Source organism: Chinchilla lanigera, unplaced genomic scaffold (genome assembly GCF_000276665.1).
Source record: "Chinchilla lanigera isolate Chin_1 unplaced genomic scaffold, ChiLan1.0 scaffold00013, whole genome shotgun sequence".
In the NCBI taxonomy this organism is placed as follows: domain Eukaryota; kingdom Metazoa; phylum Chordata; class Mammalia; order Rodentia; family Chinchillidae; genus Chinchilla; species Chinchilla lanigera.
The window spans coordinates 27,457,368-27,474,487 of NW_004955414.1; the positions used below are offsets into that span (position 1 = coordinate 27,457,368).

Genomic DNA, 17,120 nt, shown 5'->3' on the forward strand with positions numbered 1-17,120 from the left:
TATCTTATACTCTGAGTAACTGCTTTGAAGATGACAATAAGGTAATGTATTAACTGTTGTTATTGTCCTATTATTTTGTTATGAATTTCTGTTTTACTTTTCTTCAATAAAGTTTTTTAAAAAGAAAATAATAAACATACTGGATGAAAATATATAAAAATATTAATATTGAATTTTGAAAATATGTCCATAATCATAGAGGAAAAATATCTGTAAGCATAATACCAGAATAAAAAAAAAGATATACTACATGAAAGCTTAAATCATCTGCACAGCCAAAATGGGAAAAAAAAGTATCTTATAAAACCTATAGATAAAGCAACCTACATAAAACATGACTTGTGTCATTTATAAGGAGTTACGACCTTAAGAAGAAAAGGGTGAACAACCTAATTTTGTAAAAAAGGCAAGGAATATGAATAGATGAACAGACAATTCATAGAAGAAAACAAATTAAAAGAACAACATTTTTTCTTACCTGTTGGTGAAGATTCACAAAATGAAGAAATACAGTGTCAATATTTGGGAGAAATAGGCAATATCACACATTTTTGAGGAGTGTTTAAATTAATATAGTATTTTTCAGGGTTCAATTTGGCATTGTCAGCATTTCACATTTACAATTCTACATCTAGGAAATGTGATTTATGAAGTTACTGTTTATCCTGTTTTTCTATTAAGCTATATAAAATTAGTAGAGGTGCCTTATAATTCCCATATCTTAGAAATATGTGAATGTGCTTATTATAAGAAAGATCTAGAAGGAATATATTAATTTGATGTGTTGGAAGCTTGGTATTTGCGTGGTGGCAAATGAGAGAATTTTACTTTCTGCGTTTTATTTTTTTACCACACATATTTTTTTTTGGAAAAAGAAAAATCAAGCTATTTCTGCTTGTAGGATAAAAGGCAAATAACTTTCTTAAGCAAATTTACTCTATTTTCAGTTTATATAAGACTTTTTTCTTTTACAGCTTAGTGAAATCAGTGGGATTCCTCTGGAAGATATTGAATTTGCCAAGGTAAAGTGCTGAGAATGTTTACATTTGTTTTTGCATATTCGTACACAATAAGCGTGGTTAAAGGCATGCTTTTTTCCTTCATTCTTTTCTTTTTAGGGTAGAGGAACTTTTCCCTGTGATATTTCTGTGCTTGATATTCATCAGGATTTGGACTGGAATCCTAAAGTTTCTACCCTGAATGTCTGGCCTCTTTATATCTGTGATGACGGGGCGGTCATATTTTATAGGTAACATTCTAATATTTTTGTTGCTTCAAGTGAGAAAACATTTTTGGTGCACATAAAGTAACTTTACTATTGCTTTGATATAGAACAGTACTAACCAGTAAAAATACAGTGAGAACCACATATTATTATTTGAAGTTTCTAGTAGCCACTTCAAAAATAGTAAAAAGAAACAGGCAAGATTTTCAGAAAATATTTTTAATCCAATACAGCCAAAATGTTATCGTTAAAACACATCATCAATATAAAACATCATTTATGGGACAGGTTATTGTACTAGATCTTAGAAGTGTTGTGTGTTACACTTTCAGCCCATCTCAGTGTGGACTAGACACATGTAAGCGCTCGATAGCCACATGTGTCCAGTGACTACCTTAGTGGACAACACAGATACAGAGGAAAAGTAATCGTTTTTGGAGCCTGGCAAGTGTGGGTTCAAATCTGGCTTTCTTATTTATCTAGTTCCACTCATGTGGTAAAATGGTGACAGTGGTAGCTTCCTTGCAGGATTTTGTGAGATTTAGAGCTATTGCGAAGTGCCTGTTAGAAAAGTTTAATAATAATCGCTATTATTACTTTTAGTAACATGGAAATTATTCTTTGCCACTTGGAGAAGTAAACTGTGTGCTAATAGGATTAACGCATTAGCAATCTAGGATACCCTAGTATCTTAGATTATATATGATGTCATCAGTGCCAATCAGATTTTGTTATCTTGCTGAGAGTCATCAGAGTACTGAAGTCTAAAGGGCAAGCATTAGCTTACTTGTCTAATATGTAATTCGTATTTTAAATGAAGGGATAAAACAGAAGAAGTAATGGAGTTGACAGATGAGCAAAGAAACGAACTGATGAAAAAAGAAAGCAGCCGACTCCAGAAAACTGGGCATCGTGTAACGTACTCACCTCGTAAAGAGAAAGCACTGAAAATATACCTGGACGGAGCCCCAAATAAAGACCCGACGCAGGACTGACCGCTGATGTAGCATTTCCCTGGGGTGTTGTGGTTTTTAATAGATGGTTCACTACTGCTGTGTAGTGCCATGGAGGTCGGACATGGTTGGGGTAACCAGTGACACCAGCACTGATTGGACTGCCCTCCGCCAATCAGAAGCTCAGTGCCCAGTGGGCCACTGTTGTGACTTGGAATCATGTTGTGCACTATAGTCAAATGTACTGTAAGTGAAAAAGGGATGTGCAAAAGAAAATAAAAAAACAAAAACACAAAGCAAAGCCTGCTACTAGAAAAGGGGAAGGGGAATGAGTAAGCTTCCTTTATTGCAGACAAATGTGCACATAGCCGCTAGTAAAACTAGCCTCAAACAGGATGCTCATAGCTTAATAATAAAAGCTGTGCAAAGGCCATGAATGAATGAATTTTCTGTTTATTTCACTGATACACACATTACCTCATTGACAATTCAGAAGTAAATGCAGTGTATATTGACTCTTGGAAAGCAGCAAAAATAGGAGCTGAAGAAAGAAATTCTTAGAAGCAGCTGTAACCCAGAATGAATTGTGAAGTTGTGTTTTTATTTTGTTTTGATTTTATGCAAGGAATTAAGAGCATAATCCTGAAACATCAAAACATTTCCCTTTGACCACTCCCAGCAGGTGGCAGCTCAGATTGCTTTGGTTTTGTAATGATAACTGGTTGTACTTAAGTTATGGGTGTAGAGAGTATGTTTCGCTCGTTCATTTAGCATGTAAATAAAATCATCCTACTGAGTTACCATAGTTGCAGTTCAGCTGTTTTCCATGGTTATTCTTTTCTCATATCTATGTACATTTGGGTACATTGAGCAGTTTAGCAAACTATGTAACTGTATTCTCAGTGAGGTTCCTCAGTGCTGAGTCACATAGGACTGTATTTGCCCTTGTTAATAAGGTTTTCTGTTCAGTGGCTTCACTTTTTTTTCTCTATGTACATTTATTTTTGAAGATTTACTTCCAGTTGGAATCTTCTAGAATTTGTAAGTCCTACTTTAATTTTAGAGTCAATTTGTACTTACATGTAGTTTAACTTTGGGGAAACGTCTTAACATCATATTGAATAAACTTGCTAGTGAGGTCAGGTATTGGTACAGACTGATGTAGTCAACATGATTTCAGTGCAGTCTATTAGAATCAGCAAGTTTTTGCTTTGCTAAATAAAACTATATAATGAACACAATTCTACACGATTTTGAAATACCATCTAATTTATAAAAATCAATAAAAAGGTTTTGGTAAAACTTTATCATACCAGATGCTGTTTACAACAATGAACATGCCAATAAAACATTTGTTCATTCTGTTGTGTTATTTTAGTCATTAAACTTCTGTGGCTGGAGAATCTGGGTTAAGAATAGATTTGTCATTTTAAATGTAACACTTTATAACATGTATTGAATAATTTTCTCATTTCTAAAGCTATTTACAGTTCTCACGAAAGTTCTCACGAAAGAAGTGAAAAAATGTTAATAACTAACTTTGGGGGATCCTGCCAGTGTTTCAGTATCATATTTTTACCTTTTTTTTCCCTTTTACAAAAGATATAATTAGAAAAGAGTATTAGCAGATGTTGGCTCTACATGAATATAATCACTGAGAATTCCATAATGTCTTGAAAGTCTCTTTAATCCACAAGGGAAAAAATATTTTCTATGATATCTTTCTTGCGAATTTTTATTCCATGTAACCTGTACTGTGTTCAGGTAAATTTGAAGTAATTTTCTGAGTTTGCATTAGTGAGCTTAGGATGTTCTCTGAAGAAAATGTAAAGCATTTGTGATGAAGTATCTTTAGAGTCACTTCAATTTTGTGATGTAAGGAGATAGCAAATCAATTCTGACCCAGGCCTGCTGACTGGGAACATGGGGCTTAATAAATAGGATTTGTGCCTTCCAGGACTGGCTTCCTGGGAAGCAGAAAAGGCAGACTTGTAGGTAGAGTGGGGTTTGGGGTGGGTTTCACTTGATATTCTCCAAGAGTCAGTGGTAAAGTCCTTCTGCCCTTGCTCTGTGCCTTTTGCTCTGGTTTTATTGTTTTGTGTTGTACTGCTGCTTCTGAATTGCAGGCATATTTTAACTACCAAGAGTAGGAGACTATATTTCATTATATAAACAAAAAGTTAAAAGTTTCTTGCTTTTCAGTGCCTGGTAGAAGAAATGGAAACACAACATCACACTTTAATACAAAGAGGTGGTAAGTTCTTCAGAGTAACTTTGTAGGGGTAGGAAGAGTAGCTTCTCTGAGGTTACCTCCCCAGGCCTCGGAGAATTAAGGGAGCGTCTATAACCCCTGAGTGGCTGAAGTGTCAGGTAAGCTCAGGCCATGGAGCCTGGTGATCACTCAGCTCCTGAGGCTGAGGCAGACCACACACGGTGTTGTGAGGTCATACAGAAGCTTTGGGGAGCTGTTCTGTGAGCAGAGGAGTTCAGAGGAGTTCACGTCAACCACGCACACCCTGTAAGAACTGAGACTGCATTGCTGAGGCAGGTGCTGAGGTAAGAGGTGCAGTCTGGCTACAGAGCAGAGCTGCAGTTTCAGGGTCACGCCCTGTGCATCTGCTCAGTACAAAAACCAGTTATGGGTGTGCTTCTCAAACTAAAGAACTGTGTTGATTTCTTGTAATGGAAATAACTTCACAACTCTGAGAAGATAGAACCTATGGTCCAGTTAGGGGGGGAAAAAAAAAGCGAAAGAGCCACTGGTTGCCAGCCACACTGTTAGGCATGGTATCGTGGTTCACCTGAGGCCATGAGTGGGCGAGCTATGGCTCAACGTGGTCTGGGCATCACCGTCATCGTGTTGTGTTGTTACTGAATCTGGAAGTGACCTGTGAATGTATGGCATACAATAAAATCTTATGGTTCATCTGCTACTATTTCCTTTCCGATTGGATGTCATAGTTCTCCCTCTGGATTTTGCTCTTTTGTTGAGCATCAGGCTCCGACCACCTCTCTTGCGCTTGCAACATACAGATTGTAGCCTAGAGTGCAGTCCATGGAGTAGGAGATAACTTTGAATCAGCAAGTTTTTTGTTTGCTAAATAAAACTGTTCCATCCAAACAGTTCTGTGTAATCTTTGAAAAAACAGTATTTTGGTCACTGACAGTCTAAACCCTTGTAAGAAGGCTATGAATCCTCAAATGCAAAGTCATTTTCTAGAGGACCAGTAGATGGTTTTTATCAGATACCAAAGCAGTTCGTGGCCACAAGGAGGCTTATAGCCCCATAGATTTAGTGTGCATGAAATAAGAGATGCTCCTTTAATATAGATCACAAAGGAAAGAAGGCTGTGATTATCTGGTCACGTGTTAATTTTCATAGCTCAGCTTTGAGAAGACAGCTGGACAGACTCCAGAATGAGTTGAAGCGTACGTGACCACTTGGAAAAGCATGTACCTATCAGTGGGGGCCAAGCTAGGATGCCAGAAGGCATCAGGAAGAATGCTGTCTTTCCACCCTCACCTCCACAAGAGGAGTTGATCTTGATTGATTTAGACCCCAAGAATTCACCAGCTCTAAATTACTGTTGGACCCTGTAGCATAGCGTTAAAGGTGCAGACCAGGCACCATCTTGCATCTGCTTTCTGTGCTCCCAACTCCCCCACTTCCCAGCAAACGAAGGGCGCACTGTTCACAGCTGCTTCTGTAATGCCTGTTTAAAGAGTATCAGCTTGTGGAGGTATAATAGCAGTGGCTGCTTTTCCAGTAACTGCCAACTATGTTCTATCTAATTTCCCACGGAGAAAAGAGTGCTTATCAAGCCCTCAGTGCAATCCTGTCATTTTTAAGTCTTAATACTTTATATTAGGACAATCTGATCAGAGCTCCCTGTGCCATATGGACACTAGCTGTGCTTCCCCTGCTGTAACTGGGCAGAAGGGCACTGTGGAAGCACCCCTCTTCCTGCACCACCCTGCTGATGGGCAAGGTAAGGAGGAAGGAAAAGACCTTTGCCTACATGAGCAGCCTAGTTGGTGGCGGTGAGGTCACTGATCTCTTTCATCTGGTCATTATGCTTGTAGGCTTGAAGGTGGATGCTCTACAGGTTCTGTCTGTGAAGGACTCACCTCCAAACAGCATTGGTGGTCCCTCATGAAACCTGAAAACTCGCTCTTCCTGGCAATAGACGTTCTTCTGATGCATGCACCACTATCACACGCTGCACTGGTCGGCCAATACTTTCATCTTCCTGTCCTATTTTGGGATGTGGATGCTTTGAGGATCCATCTGGTTTGCCTCTGGAGAGCTACTGAGGACCAAAAGAGGTGATCCCTTGCCCTAGAGCTGTATTTGGCTACCGTTCTGGCTGATGCTTCATCCGTCCCTGTCATAGATGGATGCAAGTCCACATGTCTTGGCTCCCGCCCTTAGCTGTCAGTTGCTCCTATACAAAGTTTCCGTTTCCCTCAAAGTTCCCCTCAGTTTTTGGCTAAAGGAATAAGTCTAGTTTTTTCCTCCTTCACGGGAAATGGGGGTCTGTCTCCCGAACACTGCACCTTTCCAAAAGGGCATTTATAATGGGTAGTGCCACGAACACCGTGGAGGCAGCACCCAACCAGCTGTGTGTGGGTCCTCGCTCCCCAGATCTTGGCCCTTGAGCTTTAGAAACCCATTCTGCCCCCACATCCCTTCTCCCACCTGGCTGTGTGCAGAACTCAGAGGACCTGGCCAAGGGGCCTTTGCCTAGTGTTTAGGAGACTAGTTTCTGCATCAGGAATGCTTTGGGCTTCAAACAGCAGCTTTAGTTCATGTTTTACCTGAAAAGGTGCCTGGGGAAGGTGAGACCAGAATTGGTTTCCTCTTCAACATCAAGGACTGAGACTCAGCCTTCTGTGGTAAGCAGAGTAACAGTAGCCTAAAGATGCCCACAGCCTACACTCTGGATATTTGCCTTACATGGCAAGAGACTGCAGGTGCAATTGAGGTTATGGGCCTTGGCCTGGGAAAATTATTCTGCACGTCCAGGTGGGCTCAGACTAATTTTATGAATCCTTAAAAGTAGAAAACTTCTGCTGCAGAGAATCAGAACGAAGGCAGTCAAAGAGGATAGACCTTCTGCAGGCTTGAAGAAGGGGCCATGAGCCCAGGAATGTGAGCCACCCAGAAAGACTGGAAGAGGTGAGGAAATAGATGCCCTCAGAGCATCCCTGATCCCAGGACCCCAGACAGCTGACCCCTAGACAAATACTTCATCCTACAGCTGTAGTCCCAGGCAGGGAACAAGAGAATGGGGTGGAGGGACTCAGGCAGGGACTCTCTTCTTGTCACTTTCTCTTGCCAATTGAAGGAAAAGTCCTTCCTAGAAGCCCTTTGACAGCTTTGCCCTTACATTTTCTCAACCAGAAGTGAGTCCTGTGACCATCCCAAGCTGGGAAGAGCTGCTCAGTAGCCAGTCTTCCAGTATCTGCCATGGCTTCCATGGTGAGAAATCAAACCAGAAGAAGAGCAACAAGATTCAAGAACCACACTCCACTTAACCCTTGCACACTTCAGAGTTGAGAAAGCACCACATCTATGCTATATGTGCATTTGGCCAAGTATGTTGCAGAGCTGCTCATGTTCTTATATTTCAGTTGCTAGAGTAACAAAGTGGAGTAGGGTCACTGCCAGCATATAAGCTCCAGGAGACGGGGACCTAATTGTGTCTCATTCACCACTGTCTCTGGCACCTAACATAGGGCCTGACACATGCAGGTGCTAAATACATTTTTTGTTGGATGAAACAATTTTCAGCATCTTCTCCAAACACATCCTCAAGCTTTCCCTGCCTTCCAGCCATTGCAAATAACGGTTTCCTCTACACAACACCAACCCCTCTGGCTGCCCTCCCTCTGCCATGGCACAGAAAGCTTTTCTTGTTCCCTCTGGCATCCTCATAAAAGGTTATCATCCCCATGAGCCAGTTCCCATGCCGGTTCTCCAAGCCATGTGCCACACTCAGGCTCGAACATACCGATCGTGGGTAACCCTTTTCTGTTGTGTATTTGTTTGGTTTAGCTGATGCCTCAGGGTATGGACTCTACCCAGGCCAACAGGGCGCCCCAATACACAACACAGCACCTGCTTCTGAGCAGCTCTCTGTACACACTGCTGGGTGACACAGAGGCTGCAGAGTGGTCCCAGTGAGTTTCGGCACCCAAGGGAGACCACCTCCCTACCTGATCATAAAATAATCAGTATATCCTGGGCAGACTAAACTAGATGCCATTTTGGTCAGACTTCTAGCTCTATCAACTTTTTGTGCCTGCATTTCTTCATCTGTTCAATGAAAATATACATGCAGTTCAGTGCAGGTGAAACAAGTTCGTGTAGGGAGGTGGAATGCCCAGCCTGGTGCCTGAAACCCAGCTGACCTCAGCTTTTAACAGCTTCATTCTTATAGTCCTTGAAGATCCTATTGTGCTATGATCCTCAGATCAATTAAGTCAGTGTCCCCCCAAATGCCACGTGTTAGAGGCTTGGTCCCCAGGATGGAGGGCTGGAAGGACCCTGGGACACTGGGGCCATGCCCTGAGAAAGGACTGTGGGGTTCCATTCTTGTCCTCTCTCTTTTGCTTTCCAGCCCTGAGGTGAGCAGTTTGGCTCCCCCACACCTCCCACCGCGATGAGCCGCCCCAATCCGGATCCAAAGCAGAGACTAAAACCTCCAGAACTGTCAGCCAAGATAAACCATTTCCCTCGCAAGTTAACTTCTTAGGTATTTTTTTACAGCCAGAGAAGGCTAACACAGGCCCCAAAATGCACTTGACTGTTACAGAGGCTTTTAGGAAAAGATGCATCTATATTCCGTTTGTTCTTCCAGGAGATAGGAAAATATTTACAACCTTAAGATAAACTTCCATCCAAAAATGGTTAAGATTTCTAAAATACTTTGATGCTACAAGAGGCATACTGCAGATGTCTGGGAAATGTGCTTCTTCCATCGAAGAACATCTTTTGTTTGTCTGTTTATAATATAGATCATTTCTATTTTTTTCTGGCTGAAAGTTTTATATTTATTCAAAGTCAGAAGAAAAGAAGTCCAAGAACTACAGAAGAGTAGTCAAAGTGATTTATGCTTGATTTCAAAATGCAACATATGTGTTTATACATAATTTAAAACCAAAGAAAGCATGCTGAGACAATCATGTACGACTTTAAAGTTTAGTAACTCTGGACAAATACATGATGGCAACAGTTCTTGGCAACTGAAAATATCATTTGGGGATGACATTCATGTTCAATGTTCTCGGTTTGGATATTACAACCATATTTCATAGAGTCTGGCCTGGTTTGATTTTCTCTCTGTGCTTGATAATGGTCTTCAGTTGCTGCTAAGTGATTCTGCAAATCTCATTACTAATCTAGGCCTTTCAATTACCTATGTATGTCTTCAGCGGGTTAGCTTAGATTCTACGCTCTAATCATGTACCTTCTAAGTTACTAATGCAGACACCAAGGGGAGACAGTGTCCGTACCACTGGTCTCCACTAAAATGATGGCCACCCTACACTCTTTCTAACAGAGTTGTGGAAACTACTTTGACCTTCTTTCTAGGCACAGATCTTATTATTATCTCTCTGGGGGGTTGTGTTGGTGGCACTGACACTGGTGTGGGTTAACTGGGAAAATGCTGGGCTTGGAGTCACAAGGGGGGAAACTCAGTCTGGTCTTCACTTGCCATGTGACTTGGGCAAGTAGCTTGTGGTCTCTGAGCCTCCACACTCTCCCATGCCCAGCTGAGAGTGACTCAATGGTGGGTGTGAAAATTCTATCCTAACACGAGGTAGGAACTGAATAAAACAGCTGACAAAGGAGCATGCATAAAGCAGAGCAAGCACCGGACACCTGTGCCCAGGGGAAGAACTGCACAAACAGAATTGCACTGCATTTTTGCCAGGTTGATGTTTGCAAAGCAGGGCCCCCTCTCCACATTTCCCCAAACCTGTCCTAGGCAGACACTACCTCATTTTCCATCCCCCACCCTCAAACAACTCTCAAATTGATGTCAACCTGTAGGGGCAGAGGGGCCAATGATTTGGGGCAGCTGGGTTCTACCCCCAGTCTGCCCACCCCACCTTGCCCAGAATGAGGACACCTGGAGTGTGGTTGGAGCAACTGGACAAATGCACAGCACCTAGTTTCGTCAACCCAAAGGGGAAACTTACTGGGAAGGGGACACGGGGAAAGCCTGGCCAGCCCACACCTGGGGAAATAAATTAGCTACTTCTACTGCACGTCTACCCATGGCCCTGGTCTGGATCTACATCTCCTCTCCGCCCAGCAGCTCGGTGGCAGCAGGCTCCCCAAGCACCATCTCCTGGGTCAGGCTCTGCTCCAGGTCCTCCAGCTCCTGGCGCACCCCCTCCATGAAGCCGCCGTCTTCGTCCTCAGTGGGAGCCTCCCTGGACAACAGGCTGTCCCCGTTGGGGTCGCGGCTGCTGTCGAAGGCCGGCTTGCATGTGTACACCGGGATGTGGTTGTGGCTGTGGGAAGATGTGGCTGTGGCTGTGGCCTGGCCAAAGTTCCCCCATGGGGACAAAGCCAGACTCTAGGGTGGGGGCCCATGTGTGAGGCCCTAGGCTGCTGCACGCCGGGCTTCTGGCCTCCCCTGCACACTCGCACTTCCTCTCACAGTTCCCGTTAACATCTTAACATCTCCTCTTAAAGGAGGGGTCGGAAGAAAGGTCAAATGAGACAATGTCCTGTGTTCCTAGACCGACCCATGGCTCAGCAGCCCAGGGGTAGGCCCTGTGGACTTTGGATTTGGGAGTTCAAGGCCACATGGTGCCTCTCAGCCCCCTGCCCACCTGGGCAGCAGGCAGCCTGACAGTGGGGTGCAGTCACAGTCTAACCCCAAACTGCAGCACAAGGGGGAGCTCAGGGCCTCTGTGGGGGAGGAAGGGACTCCCGTCTGTCTGTCCAGCTGTGCTGGAAAGCTCTGCTGGGACAGAAAGCTGTGTGGAGATGCCGGCCATGCCTGAGCCCTTTCCTGGCTGCCTCCAAGGTGCTGGCGCACTCCACCTTGGGGGCCCATTCCTGACTACCCCCCTGCTTCTGCCAGTGCCTTCTCTTCTTATCCGTCACCATGATGGCCTGAGCGTCTCCTCAGCCTTCAGCTTTTGTCCCTCCATGCCCTCTCCATGGGTCATCCCCTGGGAAGCTGAAACTGCCATCAGGATGAGCCCCAAATCTGAACCCGCTCAACGTTTGACATGGATCTGACACCACCAGGACCCTCCCCTCTGGATGACCCAAGGCCACCTCCAGGCAAACCAACCCTCAACTGCGTCCACAGCTCCCCAGGCTCCTGTCCTGACCCTGCACCCCACCCCTGCTGCCCACAGCCCACCACCTCCCCTCCCCACAGCAGGAAGCAGAGGTGACTCACCTGTGGGGCTGGCAGAAGAGGCCGCTAACACACGGGCACCGGTCCAAAGGCCCGCTGGGCTCCAGCTCCCAGGTGATGATGTCCACTACCCGAGCATCAAGGTCACGGCAGAGCTCACCCTCCAGGGCCAGCCGACTACACACGGGGAACAGCAGGCCTGGAACCAGCTAACAGTCACCACAGAGGGGCAGCAATAGAGGCGCACCCCCACCCCCGCAAGTGAAGTTAAGGTTGAGGAAGTGGAATGAAAGGAAAGGAGAATGGTAGTCTGAGCTCAGGAGGGGATGGCTGGGGAGGAGGCCTGGAGCAGTCAGGGAGGTCTGTCTGGAAGAGGACAGCTAGGTCTGGAGAGCCGAAAAGCCTGGAGAGATTAAGAGTGGAACCGAGGCATTCAAGAGCGGGGCACTGTGCTGACAAAAGCCTGGGGCCAGGAAGGCCCCATGGGGAAAGCCGGGCCAAAGAGTGGAGGGACAGGAGGCCATGGGAGGTGGGTGGCTGCAGGAGAGGGAGATGGTGGTGCTAAGGGCACCCTGGAGCAGCACTCCCAGGAAGGGCTTCAGGGACACCCCAGCTGCCGGCACTGGGAGAAGCAGTAGGGGTTGAGGGGCTGGGAGGTGGCTAAGGAGAGCTTTGGGGACACGCTGCTGGGGGCAGAGTAAGCATGCGCAGACCTCACCTGGGGGAGGTAGTGTGGACGGAAACTGGGAGCGGGAGGGGCAATGCACAGAGAGAAGGATGGGGTGAGTGGCACAGGGAGTGGGTGCTGGAATCCCCTGGGCTCATGCCAGGGATTTAATTCAGCCAGGCATCAATAGGGAAAACAAAACACCATGCTCTTCCCACTCCAGGCCAGCCTGTGGGGCCGGGACACACACTGTGAGCATTCCGAGTCTGCAAAGGTATGGATGGCCTGCTGCAGCCCCAGCAGGCTGGGTACAGCTTGCGATGGCCTCCCCTTCCCCCAGAGGGGAGCCCACCCACCTCTCTCTAAGGTGCAGCACAGCCCAGGCTGGCAGTCCCTCTGGCTCTCACAGATGGTCCCGTTGCCACCTCTGGTGGCCTGTTTGGTGCAGCGACCCCAGACGCACAGCTGGTCTCCACAGCACTCTCTGTCCTGGGTGCAGAGCTGCAGAGGCGGGAAGAAACTCGAGGGTTTGGCTCGTGGGTCTCCACTGTGGGGAGGAGATGGTGGCTGTGGGAAGGGGTAGGGCTCTCTGGAAGGTCAAGGGGCTCAAGACGAGTGCATTGTGAAGATGTGAGGGGTCAAATGCCACTTGGGGAGGCGGGTATCTTTCTTTGACAAAGCTCAAGACTTTGCAAAGGATAGCTGGGTATCCTTAGGGTCCTCTCATCATTGGTCCCCTAGTCAGAAAGGGAGGGCTCAAGGCCCATCTGTGCACGAGGAAACATGATTCCAGTAACCTGGCGGGTCAGCCCTGGACCAGAAGGCAGTGGGTGCTGTGAGCTGCCCCACACGGGGCATGGTGTGGGGTCCCCACAGCTGTGGCAGTGCAGGGTGGGCTGGGAGGTGCAACAGCAACTGCCTCACCACAGATGAAGCCAAGCCAGGTAAGAAGACCCCCTTTACTTTTGAAATTTATTATCAGGCTGTGTTGTCATAATAAAGAAAAAAATGACAAGAAATCTGAGCACCCATGACTTTGTCCCCAGGGTCTGTTGTGGGGATGGAGAAGCAGCCCTTTGCCCTGGCCTCACCCTTCTCAGTGAAACCCTACAGCAAAGCTCCAGCCTCTTCCTGCCTCCTCAATCTGCCCCATACAGAGCAGACTGGGAGAAAGACCTGGGCTGAGCTGCAGGCCTGGAAGGAGAAGAGAGCTGCCCTTTCCCCCCCTGGGGCTGCAGATGTGCCGCTTTGTATCTCTAGGATAGGATCCCATGGGGAGGGCCAGGCATGGGGCCTCCTTCTCTCCCCTCCTGCCCTCCCGTCTCTGCCATCCAGGAGGCAGACGACCACGTGAGCAGAGATCATGGGGTGGGGCAGAGGTGGCGGCAGCTCTACAGCTGGCTTCTGAGAATTCAGTCTGGGATGACTTCCGGCTCGCTCCAGGAGTCAGCCCCACCCCCCAGCACTGTAGGCTTTTCCAACGGCTCAGCTCCGAACTCCCCCACGTCCCCATGAGCCTGGTCCCATAGCCCTGGAGACCCCGGGCACCCTCACCGTCTGCTGGTTCAGACACGGCTGGCAGGTGTTCTGGGAGCTGGTGAACTGGCAGTAACTGGAGGGGCCGCAGTCCTCATCAATGATGCACTCCTGGGGGCAAGCAGAAAGGGCAGCTTCGTCAGTGAGATGCAGGGCAGCAGACCCACAGTGCCCAGGGAGGTGAAACCCGTGCAGGGCCAGACGCTCTGAAAGTGAGACCTCGGCCACTCCTGAGCCCAGTCCGCCTGGCCACTGTCAGCACTGGCCCTCACAAGCTCTCCGGAGCCTCAAGGACCCCACGCTCGTGTCACACAATCACCGTCTATGTGCAGTCTCTCCCACACCCAGGGCCGGGACTGGAGACTCAGGGCTGGTCCTGCACATGGAGCAGATGGGTTTAATAAGCGCTAATGAGTTCCAGGGAGCGCTGGAAGCTAGACCTGGCGGGGCCCTCCTGCCTGGAGAAGACAGGGGCTGCGCCAATGGCCATCTGCCCTTGAGGCTGCAGCTGTGCCCTTGGGAACCCTTCTTGGAGGACTGGGGCCTTGACAAAGAGGCAAAGGCAGCACTATCTTCGAGCCAGCCCAGGAGCCTTCTCCCCAGAGTTGCCAGCTCCACTCAGTGGAGGGGGAAGCCATGTTTCTGCCTGTCCCTGAGGCTCAGGCTTAGGAACTGGCAGCTTTGGAGCCGGAAGAGGAGGGCAGGACAACAAGAACAACCATTCGTCGATCCCTTTGCAGGGCCAGCATTGTGCCAAGCTTGACACTCCAGAGGTCCTGGTGTCACACAGGACCTCTCCCAGCGCTCGCAGCCGGGGGTAAGGAAGGCTGTCCTGAGGCTTGGTATTCTGGGGTCCCGGCAAACCATCCAGAAGGGTGTTGGCAGACAGTGAGACCTGCCTCCCTCTGTCTTGGGGGTGCTCTCCACTCTGAATGCAGCTATGGAGTTGTAATGAGAAAAGCCATGATGGGTGGCCAGGCCTGGACCTAAGGGCCCAGGGCTGGTCCCCCAATGTCCTGTTGTGGGAGCTGAGGCCACAGTCCAGTGGGTATGGACAGGGTTTCTAGAAGCTAGGACCCTGAGCATGTGGAGGCTGGCAGCCGGCAGAGGCCCTGACCCGGGGCCAGGGAATCAATCACTATCATTGATGTGGGGGCCCCAGCCAACCCTGCGGGGTCTGAGAAGATGGAGCCTGGCCCACAGCAGCTGCAGGCAGTTGAGCGGCAGGCCCAGCACTGTGGCACACCTGGAGCGTGGGCCGCCGTACTCTGCTCACCAAGCAGAGCTCACCCAGCCAAGAAGCCCATCAATGCCTCTGGACATCACCTCCACACAGCCCTGAAGGACACAGCACGGAGGCCGGCATAGGTGCCTGACTTCTGGGCCCGTACAAGTCACCGCCACACACCAGGCTGTGGGCTCACCGGGGCTCCTTACGGACCCCTATATTAACAGAGCAGCAATTTAACTCTCACCGTGATCTGTCAAACAAACGCCAAAAGAGGCCACATTGCCTGACACCCTAAAAATGACCTAAAATTACTCTTCCCTGTGCCTCCCCCAGAGTCTCATTCATTTTAGCCCAGCTGCTGCCGCCAGGGTCCTCTCTGCAGCTCTACCTTGAGATCAACAGCACAAGGTGCCGGAGATGGAGCGGCTGATTACTCCTATTACTTTCTCGGCCACTTTAACATGTGAGGAATCACTGCTACTGTTTTTACAGGTGAGAAAACAGGTTCTGAGGGTTAAAAGGCACAGCCAGGGTCTGGACACTTGGTCCGCTAGACTGGGATCCCACGATAGCAAGAGAAGCCCCTAGGAACATCCTCCCGCACAGTTGAAATCATCTGTAGATTACTTACAACGCCTCCTACATGCATACACCTCAGCATGAAGCAGTTTTTAAAAACTTTTTCAATGTGAGGCTGGTGGAATCTGGATAAGAAACCAGTGAATATAGAGCTCCGAAGGGGAGTCACAAGACACTCTGTCTCAGCCCATCACACCTTCCCATATACAGGCTCAACCCGGCAGCTTGCCTGGAAGCTTTCTGACATTCCTTCCAAAGAGAGCAGAGTGGGAGAGATGACGCTGGGAGGGAGGAAAGACCAACAGGCTAAATCCTTTCTCTGAATCCCAGTGCATTTTGAGGCTCTGGGTGGGACACAAAATTTACTATGAGGAGGTCCCTGATCTTAAGGAATTCATAATGCACTTGGGAATAGAAAAGGCAAAAGGGCAACCTGGTAGAAAAGGAGACAGAGGGTACAAGTAAATTACAAGGACGTTTTGCCTCTTCAAGACATAGAAGAAGATGTTCAACTTCACCAGTAGTCAAGAAAATGCAGCTTAAAAGAGCAGAATGTCAGAATGGAAAAAAATGTAGAAGGCTGATCATCATAGTTCTGCAGAATCATACCCCCTCCCTAAAATGTCCACATGCACCCAGGAGCCTGTACTGTTACCTCAAAGGGAAAAGATGGAATTAGACTGATACTCAGCTGACCTGAAGACTGGGAGATTATCCTGGATTACCCAGCATGCCTCGTGTAATCACCAGGGCTTTAAAAAGGGAAGGGAGATAGGAGAAGAGTCAGAGTTGGAATGACTTTGTGTGAGATGCCACAAAGGCTCCACTGGTTATCACTGGGTTTACAGATAAAAGAGAAAGAGGTCCAAGGAACAGATACTCCCCTAAGCCTCCCAAATGGAATGCAGCCCTCTTGGGGGCTGGGGATTTAGCTCAGCAGCACAGCACCTGCCTGGCAAGCACGAGGTCGATTCTCGGTACTAGAAAAAAACAACAAAAAACAAACAAACAAACAAAAAGAATGCAGCCCTCTCCACACTGTGATTTTAGCCCAGTGTGACCTGAGTTAGACTTCTGACTTCTAGAAACATAGGATGACAGATCTTAAACCACCAAGGTTGTGGCAGTTTGTTACAGCACCAATAGGAAACTAATATCCAGTCTGAGGAAATGGGCATTGCCAGGTGCTTTGGGGGTAATTTAAACTGGACTAGATATTTTGTTTTTTGTAGGCAGTTAATCCTCTCATTACAGGAAGCCCATTGATCAAAAGCTTAATGCATCTGTCCTTTGACACAGCAATTTTCCTTCCAGGTGACCATCCTTAGAAACACTTGCCCTAAGTGCAGATATTTGAATATGAGGATGCTTAAGATTATACTATTATATTATTTGTAATCCAAAAATAGCAGAAATACCCAACTAGAGGGCCCTGATTATTACCCAGACACTGTGTGTAGAAATGTCTCATTAAAAAGAATGAAGTAGTTCTTTGCACAGTGATTTCCATAATGCACCAGTAAGTAAAGCAAACCTATGC

The 17,120-nt window shown here is 47.3% G+C and overlaps 2 protein-coding genes across 6 annotated transcripts in view; one reads left to right on the top strand and one right to left on the bottom strand.

Annotated features, from left to right (window-relative positions):
• Usp47 (ubiquitin specific peptidase 47) overlaps positions 1–5,114 on the top strand; it is a 104,880-nt gene extending 99,766 nt beyond the window's left edge. For all 4 annotated transcript variants that reach the window (XM_005380290.2, XM_005380292.2, XM_005380291.2 and 1 more), the window contains 3 exons: positions 975–1,022; positions 1,119–1,249; positions 2,046–5,114. In XM_005380290.2, the coding sequence (XP_005380347.1) occupies positions 975–1,022; positions 1,119–1,249; positions 2,046–2,220 (354 nt within the window). In that variant the 3' untranslated portion in view covers positions 2,221–5,114. The remainder of the gene's footprint in view (positions 1–974; positions 1,023–1,118; positions 1,250–2,045) is intronic.
• Positions 5,115–9,268: 4,154 nt separating this feature from the next.
• Positions 9,269–17,120, bottom strand: part of Dkk3 (dickkopf WNT signaling pathway inhibitor 3) — a 40,551-nt gene continuing 32,699 nt past the window's right edge. For both annotated transcript variants that reach the window (XM_005380293.2, XM_013512053.1), the window contains 4 exons: positions 13,789–13,881; positions 12,591–12,735; positions 11,610–11,766; positions 9,269–10,704 (listed from right to left, as the gene is read on the bottom strand). In XM_005380293.2, coding sequence (XP_005380350.1) covers positions 10,482–10,704; positions 11,610–11,766; positions 12,591–12,735; positions 13,789–13,881 — 618 coding nt within the window. In that variant the 3' untranslated portion in view covers positions 9,269–10,481. The remainder of the gene's footprint in view (positions 10,705–11,609; positions 11,767–12,590; positions 12,736–13,788; positions 13,882–17,120) is intronic.